This window comes from Heterodontus francisci, chromosome 4 (assembly GCF_036365525.1).
Source record: "Heterodontus francisci isolate sHetFra1 chromosome 4, sHetFra1.hap1, whole genome shotgun sequence".
Lineage (NCBI taxonomy): Eukaryota > Metazoa > Chordata > Chondrichthyes > Heterodontiformes > Heterodontidae > Heterodontus > Heterodontus francisci.
Genome location: NC_090374.1, coordinates 129151206 through 129168663, shown reverse-complemented (window position 1 = coordinate 129168663; position 17458 = coordinate 129151206). Strand labels below are relative to the sequence as shown.

Below are 17458 nucleotides of genomic sequence, written 5' to 3'. Positions count from 1 at the left end.
TTCTGTAGAAATGTTTAGTTGCCCATCTGTTGTTATTTTATACACAACTGTTTATAGTGCCGGCTTTTATTCCATCATTTGTAGTTATTTTCTCAATTTGCAATTGAAAAAGGAAAATTGTTTAGCATTCCCTAGAATAATGAAAAATATCTGTCTCAAAAAATACTAGCTCATGACTATTACACTTAGAATTGCATCTGCTCGTATAACTGAAAGCAAACTAATTCTTTTTAAAGCAGATATTTGTAAGAAGGCAGCACAATGCATAATTCATTGTATGTTAAGTCACATTTCCAAACTTCTGAATTTTCCATTTCTCATTTTAAGGATGAAATTTGGCATATATCTGGCAAATGCTTGAACCAAACACTGCACAGTCCTAATCAAGCAATACATGCACTAACTAAAGTGAAGTTTCATTTGCATTACAATGCTGTGGAGACTTAATATTTTGACATCTCACTTAAGTCATGCTGGTGTCCAGAAAGATAATGCTAAAGGAGCAGACATGATGGAGCACTAGTCACTCAATCAGAAGCAAAAAGTTCAGAATTAGGTAGCTACTGTCATTACTGATAAGAATAACAAACTGGTAATTTGCATATGGCACCAAATCTATAAATATACTTGTTGGCAACTACAAACACTGTAAAGTGAATAAGTGCTCTGTGATTTTCCTGCAGATTTGCTCCTCTATTTCTCTCTCACTATTTGGAGGCCTATAGAAGATCCCTAGTAGTGTGATCGTATCCTTTTTGCTTCTCAGCTCTAATCAGCTGGATTCTGTCTTTGCCCCCTTCAGGGATATCCTTTCTTTCCAACACTACAATGTCTTCCCTAATCAGTACTGCCACCCCACCTTCCTTTTTTCCCTTCCTTATCTTTTTTGAACACTTTGCATCAGAATCTTAAACTTAAACAAAGCCAATTACGCAGGTATGAGGGGAGAGCTGGCTAAGATTGATTGGATAAATAGACTAAAAGGGCATGGCAGTAAATGAACAGTGGAAAACATTTAAAGAAATGTTTCACAATTTTCCCAAATATGTGTTCCATTAAAAAACAAAAACAAGAACAATCCAGCTGTGGCTTATTAGGGAAGTTAATGATGATATTAAATTAAAAGAAGATGCCTATAATGTTACGAAGAACAGGAGTAAACTTGAGGATTGGGAGAGGTTTAGAAACCAGCAACGGACAAGCAAAAATTTGACAAAAAGGAAAACGATATTGAATATGACAGTAAATTATCCTGGAATACAAACACAGATTGTGAGGGCTTTTACAAATATATATAAAGAGTATTTAAGGAGCTCAAGTAAACATTGGTCCCTTACATTAATTGTATATTAATTGTGTTTAATTGTAAGCAGGTGGTGGATATTACTGGGGATTCACTTGTGCCCTATAAATAGACAGTGACGGAAACTGGGTTAGGAGATGCATGCTTGCATTCTGTAACTGTGGATTAAAGCTGATTAAAAAAAGTGTGTAAGATTAGGTTCTAGTTATAAACTTCACCATCTGACTTTCTGTAGTAGAACAACCATTGCTAGAAGCTGAAGACAGGTATTGCTGCTGCTGATCCCTCTGCCTGGAAGCTTTCTTCAATAGCACCAGGTGGAGGACTGTGCCTGGGCAGTTCTGGCTGTCCCCGGTGAAGACATCTCCTCCCCTAACAGGAAGATCACTAGCAGAGACTTTGGCAATTCCTAGAAGGTGAACCCCTGCAGCACCCCCCACTCACCGAACCTGACTTTTGAGTCGCAATCCTGCCCTATAACATTCCTCTTTGCCTCCCTTTCTCTCTGTCTGTCTCTTTCTCTGAGAGGCAAGCACTTACCTTTGGTCTCCTCTATTATTGTTGTATCTTTGTACTGTACAGATGGAAGGGGTGGTTTTTCCTTTCTTAGTGCCCTTATGTACAGAAAAAGACTTTCATCAGGCCAGACAATTAGGGTGGGTGTAGCTCACAAAGCCTCAATGGTGACTCCATTTTGCCGGTGGTGTGGACTATGAGGAGCTATGCAGGAGTGGCTGCCTCTGCTGCTCCCACTGCTCCTGCAGTCCTGTTACCATTCACTCTTATCACCAAAAAACATGGGGTGAAGGGGTACACTTACCCCAACATGGCGATCGAGGCGTGCACTAAAACCGTGGCTGGGGTTGTCAGCCCTTCAGCCATCATAGCCACCTCAAATATACATGGGAAGGCTATGTTCTTTCTGAAGACTGAACAGGCTGTGCACCTGGCCCTTGAGAGGGATCTCATGGTGGGCAGGGCCTTCCTGCTGGTGGAGCATCTTGAGGCCACCGTGTAGCAGATTGTCAGCTCAAACATCCCGCCCTTTATTTCAGGTGAGCTCCTCTTCCTCCTCCACCTCTGCCAACTTAGGGAGGTGAGGTCGAGGATAGTGCCAATCCTGCTCAGCTTCATAGAGACCAGTCTCTGATACGTCTTCTCCTTCCAGTGCCAATTCTTTGTGGAGATAGTGTGGGAGGAGGACACGGAGGATGCATTCTCAATCCAGCACCAGGGGCTGCCTACTGTGTCTTCTGGATGTCAGACAGTGTGCGGTGCCACACCAGTAAGAAGATGGAGTATGCACGAGAAACTGCCCTGCCTCCCCAGCTGCCAAAACAACGCAAAGACAACCCCTCCCCCCAGTCCCATTCCTGCATCCAGATCCTCTGGCATGCAGTCAGTCTCGGTGGCCAATGTTACCATGGCTGCCAGTGGGGAGGGGGAAGTGTTTGCATGGAGGGAAGGCGCGGCGTAAAACCAAGCACCTCGAGGTGAGCCCCCCAGATAACACGAGCCAACCAATGAGTGGTCCTATGCCCAGATGTGTCCCCATGCCCACGAATGATCCCATACCTACGAGAGATTCCATTTGCGAATCTGCAACCATAACCGAGTCTGAGACCGAGCCCATTTTGGTGGAACAGCCAATTTAATTAACCAAACAAGCTTTGCAATTGCTCATTCTCTGCTTTAGATAGATCATCATCTTTCTGTGATGGCCTAGCACGATTAACTGGGATGGGAGTGTTGATTCAAACTTATTCCAGACTTAGTTTGCTTAATATTTAAACCAATATATTTAAAGTCCCCACAAGCCTTTGCTGTCGTGCATCTGTAGCTTGTATACAATGCAGTCATGCTGTGCTGGTGGTTGAGGGAGTGGATGGGCTGTAATTTAAACCAGTTTTGATGTCAGTAAACGAAGTACGGAAAGTCCTCATCAGGGAACTCCTCTTTGCTAACGATCATGCTTTAACATCTCACACTGAAGACTATCTGCAGAGATTCATCGACAGGATTGCGGCTGCCTGCAATGAATTTGGCCTAATCATCAGTTTCAAGAAAACGAACATCATGGGACAGGACGTCAGAAATGCTCCATCCATCAATATCGGCGACCACGCTCTGGAAGTGGTTCAAGAGTTCATCTACCTAGGCTCAACTATCACCAGTAACCTGTCTCTCGATGCAGAAATCAACAAGTGCATGGGAAACGCATCCGCTGCTATGACCAGACTGGTCAAGAGAGTGTGGGAAAATGGCGCACTGACATGGAACACAAATGTCTGAGTGTTTCAAGCCTGCGTCCTCAGTACCTTGCTCTACAGCAGCAAGGCCTCGACCACATATGTCAGCCAAGAGCAACGTCTCAACACATTCCATCTTCACTGTCTCCGGAGAATCCTTGGCATCAGGTGGCAGGATCGTATCTCCAAAGCAGAAGTCCTCGAGGCAGCCAACATCCCCAGCATATACACCCTACTGAGCCAGAGGAACTTGGGATGGCTTGGCCATGTGAGTCGCATGGAAGATGGCAGGATCCCCAAGGACACATTGTACAGCGAGCTCGTCACTGGTATCAGACCCACCTGATCAAAAAACTCAATTACGTTAGTTAAACATGATTTGCTCTTTAAAAAAATCCATGCTGGCTTTCCTTTATTAATCCACAATTTGTCCAAGTGACTGTTAATTTTGCCCTGGAATATTGTTTCTAAAAGCTTTCCCATTACCGATATTAAAGTGGCCTGTTTTGGGTGGGTATATCCTTACACCCTATTTGAACCAGGATGTAACATTTGCAATTCTTCAGTCCTCTTGCACCACTCCTGTATCTGAGGAGGATTGGAAGTTTAGTGCCTTTGCAATTTCCACTCTTACTTCCCTCAGTATCCTTGGATCATCTGATCCTGTCCTGGTGATTTATCAAGTACAGACAGCCTTTCTGATACCTAAAATAAAAGCAAAATATTGCAGATGCGGGAAATTTGAAATAAAAACAAGAAATGCTGGAAATACTCAGCAGGTCTGGCAACATCAGTGGAGAGAGAAGCAGTGTTAACATTTCAGGTCAGTGACTCTTCTTCAGAAGTGACCTGAAATGTTAACTCTGCTTCTCTCTCCACAGATGCTGCCAGACCTTTCTGATACCTAATTGGATGACTTGTGACTGTCAATCACAAATCCTCCTTCTCCCCTTTTCCAAAAAAGTTTTTATACAACTATGATTTTTTTTCTCTGGTTGCTCACATCAGTGCCTGTGAGATTAGACTTTAGCTCCTGGAGACGCCACAGTTATCTGAGAAAGTTGGCAATGCCACTCCAACCACACGCAACCAATGTCCCCTCTTTCTAATTGGGGGAGGCTCAATAGAAAAAGGAAATAAATCCTTCTTCAGGGGTCCAGGCCTCCTCTTTGATGTGGATACATGCCCAAGTGAGGTCCACTTGCAACCTTGTAGAGGTGAATACCACTAATCGCACTTGGTCTATCATATTCCTTGATCCAGCAAGAAAAGGCACAAAGAATGAGACATCTTAGAAGGCCCAAAGGGAACTTCCACATTTCAGCAGGGGTAGGGTGGATTGACTGAAGCAATTTCAATCTGTTATTTTTATAATGGAAATATATATTGCTGCTAGCTTTGCACAGAAAATAGTTCTCATTATTTTTGTGTTGCAAAATATGGAACGCTTCACGAATTTGCGTGTCATCCTTGCGCAGGGGCCATGCTAATCTTCTCTGTATCGTTCCAATTTTAGTATATGTGCTGCCGAAGCGAGCACGATTATAAGTTACGATCAACAGGTATATAAAGCACAAAATCCATAATACTTTATATTTGTGGTAATTTGCTATTTGACTTTTGATATTTTTATGTTCTATATCATCTGCTGTAACGCTAAGTTTCAACGTATCATTCTTCTGCTTATTGTCTCCTGAATTTTAATTTTATTCAAAAAAGAATAAAGTTGTTACTGCAGAATTGTGGGTGCCGCCCATATGTAAATGAAGCTGTGTTGCCCAGTACCAGCGTGATGTTTAATAACTGAAACCCACAGGTACTACTTGTGTCCGAATATGTGTGTTTAAAATTATTAGTGTTAATAAAATTAATATTTTGACGGGAGCTTGAAGTGAGGGTCACTTAAATGTTTGGAAGAGCTGAGATTAATTAAAGGCTTTAAAACAAAAACATGCAACTGGGCAGGTCAGGATACTTCCCCCAAATGAACATCTAATGTGCTTATTTGTTCCAGATATGGTTTGACAAAGACAATAACGTTATTTCTATTTGTTCTGCAGCTGAACATTGATAGACATCACGTGACCTGAGCCGGCAATTAATTAAGTGACCGTATCAAAAATGGCGGCCGCCTCGCTCCACTGGTTTGGTGTACGCATGCGCGCTGTACTTTCTGAGATCTTTCACACTGTCAGTTGACGTCACGTAGCAAGATGGCGACGGGGCAACAGTGGGTGTTGGTAGAGATGGTCCAGGCCTTTTATGAGGTAAGATAAAGCTGGTTATAGAAATGACTTTAAAATTTACACAGTCTGTGAACGATATATAGTTCATAAGAAATAACTAATGCCACATTGAAGTGAAAAACTGAGGGATGCTGTGAACTGGCTCCGTACTGAACTGTTGAACATTACCAAAAGGAAGTTCTGGATATCGGCAGTAATTTGTTGATTGACTGTTGAATTAACTAATTAGAATTCAGCTTTCAAGTTACGTCATTACGTCTCGAATGATTGTTGTGTTGGACCACCAATTGGGAAAGGGCGTGGGTGGGGTTTCTACCAGCTCATTGATGTCACAATCCAGTGATGTCCTTTCAAGAAGGAAATCTGCTGCCCTTACTTACCTAGTCTGGTTTATTGGTGATTCCAGACCCACAGCAATGTGGTTGACTCTTAACTGCCCTCTGAAATGGCATTGCAGGCCACTCAATCATATTAAAGAAGGTGGCTGACTACCACCTTCTCAGGGCAATTAATGATCTATATATCAAAGAAAGTTTATGGCACAGAAAGAAGCCACTTGGCTCTATCGTGTCTATGTCAGCTGAAAAAGGAGCCACCCAGCCAAATCCCACTTTCCAGCATTTGGTCAGTAGCTCTGCAGGTTATGGCACTTGAGGTGCAGATCCAGACACTTTTCAAATTAGTTGAGGATTTTTGCCTCTACTACCTTTACAGGCAGTGAATTCCAGACCCCCACCACCCTCTAGGTGAAAAAACCTTTCCTCATCTCCCCTCTAATCTTTCTACCAATCACTTTAAATCTATGGCCCCTGGTCACTGACCTCTCAGTTCCAGCATAACCTCCTTGCTCTTATATTCTATACCTCAGCTAATAAAGGGAAGGATTTCATATTTGTGGATGTTCATTCCAAGGTCCCTCACTTCCTTTATACCTTTCCGTTTTCTCCCAATAATTGTGTATTCCTTTGCCTTGTTTGACCTCCGCAATGAATTTCTAGCAAGAGAAAGGGAGAAATAAGGATTCAGTTCAGAAGTTTATTATATGTATATTAAAACATTAATAAAGTTAGACTCAATGTGTTAAGTGTGCTGAATACATTAACATTAGTATTAGGCTATTCAGGGGTATGTTAGGAAAACCTTTTTCACACAAAGGCAGTGGGAATATGGAACTCTTCTGTCACATCTTCTCTCCTCCAAAAAAAAAACTGTTGAGACTAGGTCAATTTAAAAAAAAAAAAATTCCTTTGTGGGATGTGAGCGCTGCTGTCAAGGTCAGCATTTATTGCCCAACCCTAACTGCCCTTGTGAAGGTGATGATGAACTGCTTTCTTGAACCGCTGTAATTCATGTGGTGTAGGTGCACCCACTTTATTTCTGTAGCTGTTTGATAGAACTGAGTGGCTTGTTAGTCCAATGAAGAGGGCAGTTAAGAGTCAACCACATTGCTGGGGATCTACAATCACTTGTAGGCCAGACCAGGTAAAGATGGCAGATTTCTTCCCCTGAAGGATATTATTAGTGAAATAATTTCAAAACTGAGATTGACAGGTGTTTGTTTGGCAAGGATATTAAGGGTTATGGAACCACGGCAAGTAAATGGAGTTAAGGTACAGAACAACTGTGGTCCAACTGAATGCAGGAATATGTTCAAGAGGCTGAAAGGTCTAGGCCTGTTCTCATGTTGAACAACAATAGTTACTCTGTGTCACACACAGTCTTATCATAAATCTATGGTGTGTTGAACCATTCATATACCATTATTGGCCTCAGTGATTTTATTACTCTGCAGTAATAGCAGGATCAAGTTTGGTTGTGGCATTGATTGTTGTGTGTTTTATATATCTTACACATGCGCGCTGTATTCTGCAGTCAAATGTCTTCAGGGGAGGCAAGAATAAATTCAAACTGTGTCCTTTTAGGTTTTTTTAATCGTTCTTGGGATATGGGCAACATTTATTGCTCAATCCTAGTTGATCCTGAGAAGGTGCTGGTGAACCACCTTGAACAGTTACAGTCTGTGTGGTGAAGGTACTCCCATAGTGCTGTCAGGTAAAGAGTTCAAGCAGCCTGTAACAATAAAGGAACAGTGAGACAGCCATAATCTTATCAAGTGGCAGAGCAGGCTCGAGGGGCTGAATGGTCTACTCCTGCTCCTAATTCGTATGTTCGTATTTTTGTACATGCACAAGTTTCAAATTAAATAAATCTCAAAAGTACAGAGAAATTTGTTTCCTTTTGGGGGAAGCATTAATGTTCTCAGCAGTGATGCTTCATATAGGTGTACCACTTCAAAGCATTATGGGAGACCAGTGAAAGTGCATGGAGGGACAGATCAGTACTTGCACTTACTGGATAAACAAGTTTTTTTTTATCTTATCCGTTTTGTAGAATACTGCTCATTACTACTTGAGAATTATTTTTCTCAACTTTTGATATTGAGAAGACCATCTTTTATTTTAGAATTGATACTTTCCATTATCTCCATTACTAACCCTTCTTCCTCTTTATTTTTCACTTTGATTTGTGATGTACAATAATCCTTTTAAATCATCTTCATCCTATCAGATTTATATTTTAACATTTTACAATTTAAAAGCGGTTCTTAATTTTGGTTTTCCATAATAATGAGCCAATTTAATTGCATTACATTTATTCATGTATATTTCTTTCCTTCAAGTGCATTTTCTTCAGCCTTGACCCATAAGTGATAATGTTGGGGAAGATCATGAAAAGGAAAGATAGTTGATTTCAATCAGCATTTGAACCAGCAGCCCTTTGCTCAGTAACTACAACATATGATTGCAGTTATCCATTGACTTATTAAAGGTACACGCAACCTGATTTTAAATTTGAATAAGGAAACAACCTTTATTTATACATTTTATAATTATAGATCAAATATTAACTCCAAGAAGCAAAATGCACATGGGCTCAATTTTCTTCGAATAATCCTGAAACATAAACGTGCACTTCCCCACCACTTACACGTTACAGCAAAATACCTACTCAAATCATAATTATTTGATTACCAAATATATCAGAGGTTGTAAGTTTCAATAAATCAGTTTCACAACTAGAGGGCTGGCACCACAAATACCCTTATCTCGTTGAGAATGGTGATAGATAGTTGGGTAACTAACAGGAGAAAGAGACTCCATTCTCAACCATGATTGAACCTAGTACGTGAATGTAAGAGACGAGGCTGAAATGTTTTCGGCGAAAAGTGCCAAGTGGATGGTCTATTACACCTCTTCCCAATGCCCGTGCCATTATAGATGCCAGCGTCCAGCCGGTTTGATTCACAGCAATGTGACATTAAGAAGTGGCTAACTGCATCGGACTCTCCGAAGGCTACTGACATTGACACCATCTGGCCTGAAGTGCGGAAGATATGCACAGCACAACTACCCTAGCCAGTTCAGTCAAGGTGTTCTAATACTGATGTTGGCATCTACCCAATGATGTGGGAAATAGGTCATGTACTTTTTTTTTTAAAAGATGGAATCTGGCCAACTGCTGGCTCCTCCCAGTCATCGGTAAAGTGATGAAGAGAATCTTCAGTAGTACCATCAAGTTACATCTACTGACCATAACTTGCTCATCAGCACTTAGTCTGGGTCCTACCAGCACTACTCAGCTGCAGACCTCATCATAGCCATGATCCGGACGTGGATGCAAGAGTTGAATATGAGATGAGCGTAGCTGCCCTCGACATCAAGGCAACATTTGACCAAGCATCACACCAAAGAGCCCTAGGAAAATAAAAATTAATGAGGCAAGTCAAAGGGAAATCCTCCAGTGGCTTGGCTCATAAATGACACACTGGAAGATGGTCATGTTCATGTGTTGTAGAATATTCACCACTCACCTGAATGGCTGCAGCTACAACAACATTCAAGGAGCTCAACGGAATCAATGATAAAGCAGTTCACTTCATCAACTCCTGTGCCACAAGACTCCATACTCCATATCTGGCTCATGAACCACCAGCACACAGTGACTACTTTATGTATTATCTATGGGATACACTGCACCAACTCACCAAACGTACTTTGCCAGCCACTCTCACCACTGCTGTCTATACTGCCAAGAAAAACAAGAGCAGCAATGTCATGTGAACACCAGACCCTCCAAGTTGCAAGTTATGCTGACTTGGAAATATACTGCTGATTATACCTCTGTAGCTGGGTCAAAATCCTGGAATTCACTAGCGAACACCAATGTGAGCAATATAAGTACAAGAGCTACAGTTCAGAAGAAGGCCCACCTTCTCCGGGTAGCTGGAGATGGGCATTAAATTAAGCCTTTTCAGGGAGCAAACTTAGCATATTCACTAAAATCAATATTAACATACTGGAAAAATAAAAAAAAACTAGCACTGTAAGTGAGAATTTGTGTAAAATTAAAAAGTCTGTTCTGGAAGCTTGTTTCAAAATAAAAGAGCCAGATTGAGTTTTTTTAAAAAAAGCAATATTTACACTTGCAACCCAGAGACACTAACATCAGCCAGTTTCTTAAGCCATGAGGTTAACTTTACAATTGTCAAACAAGTCTTGTTTTTTTGCATAAAACAGCAGTAGTTCCCTGAAGCTGCATGTGCATTTTTATTTCCCGCTTCCAAGTAAGGCTCATTGCCCTTCAGCCATGCTGTAATCATCAGAACCTCTTCAAAGCATGCCACAGCACATTAGGTTTTTCCTTTCTTCTTTCTATCCAATTTACAGCAGTGAGGCTGCCACCAAGGTCCCATCTGGGCTGATCTTCCTGGCCTTGGAACAGCGCTTGTCACATGGGATGCACAGAATGGAGCTGAGAAAACAGTTTTCATTTTCTAAGATGTTTGCTACAAAGGGCCTTACTGGCTGATTTTTCTATCTTCTCTCTTAGAGTTTCTGGCTCTGACTTTGGCAAGTTTACAGATAAAAGCAGATGGAACAAAGCCTCCTAAACCTTTTAACACGTGACCTAACCTTTCCTCTTGCTATAGGTTATTATCCATTAACAGCTTTCATGCAAATACTTATCTTGACTCCTATCACCTCAGCACAACAACTACCAAAAATATTGTAATTCATCTTGCAGTTGAGGGGGCCTAAGATACATAGATCCAAGTCATCAAGTGTTAAATGTTCATATTTGTTAATCTTCAATTATATGCGGTATGTTTGAGTTACCTAACTGATACTGAGACATTGAATTGTGTGTGTGTCAGGATTGGTAGCCAAGTTCAGGAAACATAATTGAGGCAGTCCTTTTCCAGCCAAGGTATCTGATAAGCACTTGCTATGAGCTTGCATTTTGATGTATAAAATTGAGACTACCTAGTTTGTAGCTTTCTTAAAACAGTAAATAATTTAGCTGACTTATTGGAAGAAATAAGTTATTGAACATCATGATGCATAGTCAAAGGCTAAGAGGTTTATGAATTCTTATCTCAACAAGCTGATATTTAACTAGACTGAAATGGTTCATCTGACTGATACCTGGCACAGTTGCATTTCAAAAAATTGCGTTCCTAAAATAACTTGTGTAGTGATTGTAAAGAATGCTTCAGTGTGCTGATTAGAACATTCAGCTGTTTTTATACCTTCTTCAGCTCTGAATCCCCTTTTTCAGTAAGGAATAGGCTAAAACATAATTATTGCAATAGTAAATCACAAAACATGATCTGTCCTCTTCCTGATTCTATATCATACTCGTTGATGGAGTTGGTGAGTAGCTCCAGCAATGGCTTGTGGGAGATGTGCCATTCTATACTTCAAAAATAAATAAAAGTGGAGATGGAATTTCTCTCAATTTTAAAATTGTCATAATGCCCTGATAAGTTTAAAATCCTTTTGTGAATAACAGTTTACATCACATGCACACAGTTCAGTGATACTCTGGTAATAAACTAAGAATTCTGACTATAAGCTAGATATTACACTGTACGCTGTGCACTTTGTTTTAAATTGCTGCACTGGTCTCACGTTTGCAGTCTAAATCTCCAGATGAGGTGACATTTGTAGTCTATGCGTTTTGTGTTTATTCTCATCAATCCCTACCTTCTACCTCTCCAATCGAATAAAATTGCTGTTTTGTAACTTACTCCTTGCTGCCCATTATTCCATTCATATTACTCTTATGTTGCAAATGTGTGATAGCAATACAGTTGATTAGAGCATGGGAAGAAAAGACTGATTTTACATAAGTTAGTATAAGACTGATGATAATGTAAGACATCATTCAATTAGTGCATCACTGAAAATGAAACCTGTTCCCGTGTTGCAGCTGCAGTGGTAGGCTTTCCTCTCTGCAGTCCTATATTGGAGCTTCAACAATTGGACTCAAGAAATACATATTTCTGTCTGAAATTTTCCTGTACTGCTGAGTTCTTGGTCTTTTCCATGTTTCTCTGGTGCAAGGCTGAGCAGAGGTAAGGCGCTTTCCATAAAGGGTTGACAATCTATTTACAGGCGGCCATTGTGGACATTCTACCAGATTGTTTGCAGCAATGATAGCTCCGATGAGATCGGGGAAGTGGGAAGAAAAACAGGGATTCACTTTCAACATAAATTATATGATGGTGTCAGAGCTGTAAGGTACAATCCGAACTACCTTCAAACTTTTTTAACACTGTTAAGAGTACAAATAAAATTTTATTCATCTGGGGTATGAATGTATTAGATGAGTAGTCTGAAGAAGGATAAATGAGACTTGCTACTGTTATATTGAGGGAATCTATGTTGATGGACCTGATGGAAATTAATGAGGAAAAAGTTATTTTCCCTTTTTTTGATTTGTTTTTATATGACTTGGATCTTGGAATACAGAGTAGAATCCCAAAATTTGCTGATGAAACCAAACTTGGAGGATTTGCAAACAGTGAGGATGATATGAACCACCTGCAATGGGACATAGGCTAGCAGAATGGCAGCTGAGTGGCAGATGGAATTTAATACAGTGTGAGGTGATGCATTTTGGCAGAAGGGAGAGGGGGAGGCAATATAGACTTAATGGTGCAGTTCTAAAGAATGTGCAGAAACAGGGACCTGGGGCATGTGCATCAATCTTTTGAAGGTGGCAGGACATATTGAGAGAGTGGTTAGTAAAGCATAGGGGATCTTGGGCTTCATAAACAGAGGCATTGAGTACAAAAGCTGTGACATTATGCTGAACTTTTATAAAGCTCTGGTTAGACCCCAACTAAAACATTGCGTGCAGTTCTGGCCGCCACGCTTTAGGAAAGATGTGACGGTCCTCGAGAGAGTGCAGAGTAGATTTACCAGAATGGTTCTAGGGATGGGGGATTTTAGTTACAAGGTTAGGGTGAAAAAGCTGGGATTGTTCTCCTTGGAGCAGGGGAGTTTGATAGAGGTGTACAAGATTATGACCGGCTTAAATAAGTTAGTCAAGGAAAAGCTGTTCCCACTAGCTGATAGTACAAGGATTAGGGGACATAGATTGAAGGCTTTGGGCAAGAGATGCAGGAAGAATGTGAGGAAGAACCTTTTTTACACAGTGAGTGGTTATGACCAGGAACACTCTGCCCATGAGGGTGGTGTAGGTGGAGACGGTCAGTGATTTCAAAAGGAAATTGGTTGGGCACTTGAAGGAACAGACTTGGATTGCTCTGTGGAGAGCCGGCATGGACTTGATGGGCTGAATGGCTGCCTCCTATGCCATAAATGGCTCTATGATCACCTAGTTTGTAGATGTTCTGTCTGCTGTGGTACTGAGGTTTACAGGCTATGAAAGTAGCCAGTTCGATCACTGGTACGCTGGATTTATATGGAGAAACAACAGAGATGTGTTATTTGGTTTCAGCGTCCTGGGGTTAGAGAGGAGGAAAAATTTACCGATTCTTTCCCCTAAACGCTATCCAATTTTCCATCGTAGAAAGTAACTATAGATGTGTAAATTTCCTCTTATGGCTGAATAAGCATCTGACGTTCTTGTCTTGGTTCACCCATTAAGAATGATCATCTGGTTGAGGCACAGGCAGGCTGCCGGTGTATGTGAAATCAGTTGCCACCTTGAGAAGCAATGAAGAGTAAAAAAGATGATGAATTTAACATTTTTATATTTAATTTTTGTATGTGTGAAATGAAGGGTTCAGGTAAAGCCCAAAATCACAAAAAAGATGATTTTCTCAACACACTCCTAGCCATGCTTTTAACTAAATAAACACTTTTTTTTTCAAAAAAAAAAACAGCTTTCTTATGTTGGTTTTCAACTTTCATTGTCTGTTTTCTGCTCTCTGGATGCTGAGGTTTACATGAAGTGGGAGAGGGGCAGGAATTACAGGATTATGACGGCAGGGGTTAATGAAGTCAGGTAATTCAAGTTTTATTAAATCAACGACAACTTATTTGTATTGCACCTTTAACATAAAACGTACCAAGATGCTTCACAAGAGCATTATGAAATAGAATATAACACCGAGTCCCATTAGGCGATATTGGGTCAGGTGCCCAAAAGCTTGGTCAAATAGGTAGGTTCTGAGGAGTGTCTTAAAGGAAGAAAGTGAGAGAGAGGCTGGGAGGTGTGGGGAAGGAATTTCAGAGCTTGGGGTTTGGGCAGCTGAAGGCACAGTCACCAGTGATGGAGAAATTAAAATCAGGATGCTCGAGTCCAAAATTAGATAAGTGCAGATATCTCAGGGTTGTGGGGCTGGGGGAGATTACAAGGATAGGGAGGGGTGAGGCCTTAGAGGGATTTGAAAACAAGGATAAGAATTTTAAAATCAAGACATTGCATGACTGGGAGCCAATGTAAGTCAGCGAGCACAAGAGTGATAGGTGAATATGACTTGGTCCCAGTTAAAACACAGGCACCCGAGTTTTGGATGACTTCAAGTTTACAGAAAGTAGAATGTGGGAGACCAGCCAGAAGTGCATTGGAATAGTCAAGTCCAGAGTCAACAAAGGCATGAATGAGGGTTTCGGCAGCAGATGAGCTGAGACAGGGCGAAGGAAGGTGGAGGAAATAGGTGGCCTTGGTGATGGCTTGAATACGAGGTCAGAGGCTCATCTCGGGGTCAAATATGACACCAAGATTGTAAATGGACTAGTTGAGTTGCCAACGAGAGAGGTGGAGTCAGTAGCTATGGAACAGAATTTGGGGCGAGGACCGAAAACAATGGCTTCAATCTTCCCAGTATTTAATTGGAAGAAATTTCTGATCCTACAATACTGGATGTTGGATAAGCAGTCTAATAATTTAGCAACAGTGGAGGAGTCGAGAGGTGGTGGTGAGGTAGAGCTGGATGTCATTGGTGTACATGTGCTTTTGGATGCTGTTGCCAAGGGGTAGCATGTAGATGAGAAATAGGAGGGAGCTAAGGAAAGATCCTTGGGGGACACTAGAGGTAACAGTGCAGGAGTGGGAAGAGAAGCTTTTGCAAGTGATACTCTGGCTACGATTAGTGAGGTAAGTATGGAACCAGTTAAGAGCAGTCCCACCCAGCTAGACAATGGCAGAGAGGCATTGTAGGAGGATGGTGTGGTCAACCATGCCAAAGGCTGCAGACAGGTTGAGAAGGATGAGGAGGGGTAATTGCCCTTGTCACAGTCACATAGGATGCCATTTTTGACTTTGATGGTTCGCTGCTGTGGCAGGGGCTGAAATCTGATTTGCAGGGTTCAAACATGGAGTTCTAGGAAAGATGGGCATGGATTTAGGAGGCGAAAATGTTATCAAAAACTTTGAAGAGGACATGGGGGTTAGAGATGGAACAGTAGTTTGCAATGATGGTGGGGTCATGGGTTGTTTTTTTTTTGAGGAGAGGAGTGATTATGGCAGATTTAAAGGAGAGAGGGACAGTACCTGAAGAGAGAGAACCATTAACAATATTGGCTAACATGGGGACCAGGAGGGGAGGTTGGGTGGTCAGCAGTTTAGAGGGAATAGGGTCAAGGATACAGGAGGTGGGTCTCATGGACAAGATGAGAGGGCCACAAGGGAAGATAGAAGAGGAACTAGAGAAAGGTGCAAGGTCAGGGCCAGAGCAGAGGAAGTTTAGCCCAGTGGGCTAGTGGAAGAGAGGGACACGGCAGAGGCAGCTGGTTGGATGGTCTCGCTCTTAGTAACAAAGAAGTCGAAGGGAGCAGGCCTTAAGACGGTTTACAGGCGAGAAAAGAAGCCAAGGGTTATTTTTGCATTCCCGGATGATCCTGGAATAGTAAGCAGTTTTAGCAGACGCAAGCAGGACCCAGTAGTGGTTTATGTGGTCCAGCCAGATGTGGCAATGGATGGCTGAGCTAGTTGTCCAAGTCTGCGTCCCTTGGACTTGAGGGAGCAGAGAGAGGGCTGTGCCGGGGGAATGGCCAGGGTGAGAGAAAGTATTGGTTCTATTAGGGACTAGGGCATGAAGGGTGGAGTGAGGGTGCAGTTGAACAAATCAGTAGCTGCAGAAATGTTGTGGCACATGGAGGGCTAAAGACTAGACAGTTGGGATTTTGAAAGTGCAGTTTTAAGAGAATTGGGCGATAGTTTTTTTAACCAGTGGCAGATGCAGAAGGAAGCAGGGTTGAGTCATGGAAGGGGGATGTGGGTGGAGCGTGATGCAAGGAAATAATCAGAGATCTGTGATTGATGCGATGTGACGAGCAAGACCACATGAGATGGCAAGGTCAAGGGAGTGGCTGTGAATATGGGCTGGGGAGTTTACGTGGAGGGAGAGATTTAGGGAGGCCAAGAAGGCAGTGAACTCAGGAGAGGGAGCATGATGAGTTAAGATTGAGGTTGAAATCACCGAAGATGAGACGTCATTTGGTGCAGCGGCTGAGGGATGAAAGCAGTGAAGATGCCTCTGAGAAAATTTTTATCGTACTTTGGAGGGCATTAGAGAGTGATGATTTTTGAATGAGAGGGGTGGAACAAGGTCAGATGCTCAAAGACTATGTGCCAGAGGCATAGGGGGTCAGGCCAAGGTGAGATTTGGTGATGAGGGCCACGCTGCCACCACGATGGTCTTGGGGCAAGTAGTGGAAGACACAGCCAGGTGGGGAGGCTTCATTTAGCGGAAAGGTGTCATCACCCCTCAGCCAGCTTTCCGTTAAGGCCATGATGTGCATGCAGCCATCCACAATAAGTTCATTGATGACAAGAGCCTTGTTCACAAGTGAACAGACATTTTGGAATTAGATGCATAGAGAGGTGGAGAGAGTAGAGTCCACAGGGGTCAACAGTGAGAGGATGAGTTGGACAGGAAGGAGATTGGCAAGATTAGCCCCCACCAAGTGCACTGGGCAAGAAGACCAACGAGAGTTGGATGGGGCAATTGGGGTTGCTGCTCCTAATGAGACATGGTTTATTTGATTGTATATATTGATTATTAGTAGCTACAGTGTACAGTCCTTTATACAAGTTGCATCACTTCTGAGTCTTGTTCATTTTAAGTGCTGGACCTCTCTGTGTAACCTTTTTCATATATGTAATGATGACATTTCAGAGCTGTTTAATTGCATCTTTCAACTCTGAGGCCCATTGTCAGTCTGCTGAGAAGCTAGTGTGTCCAATTACAGAAAGTTGTTTGATTTTTCTTAAGACAGCCTATGAATAAAAGTTTATATATTGGCAGGTTGCATTATTTACCTTTAGCAACCAGAGAGATCACGACAAGGGAAGATATGAGCAATATGCGGTCCCCAAACAGATAACCTAGCTTTGATATA

General features: G+C 41.9%; 1 protein-coding gene and 1 non-coding gene across 2 annotated transcripts in view; one reads left to right on the top strand and one right to left on the bottom strand.

Annotated features, from left to right (window-relative positions):
* Positions 1-4985: 4985 nt before the first annotated feature.
* Positions 4986-5092, bottom strand: LOC137369498 (U6 spliceosomal RNA). Its single transcript, XR_010974954.1, has one exon. It is a non-coding gene; the product is annotated as a U6 spliceosomal RNA (small nuclear RNA).
* Positions 5093-5717: 625 nt separating this feature from the next.
* sptlc1 (serine palmitoyltransferase, long chain base subunit 1) overlaps positions 5718-17458 on the top strand; it is a 61418-nt gene continuing 49677 nt past the window's right edge. The window contains exon 1 of the mRNA XM_068030162.1: positions 5718-5819. Within this exon, the coding sequence (XP_067886263.1) occupies positions 5766-5819 (54 nt within the window). The 5' untranslated portion in view covers positions 5718-5765. The remainder of the gene's footprint in view (positions 5820-17458) is intronic.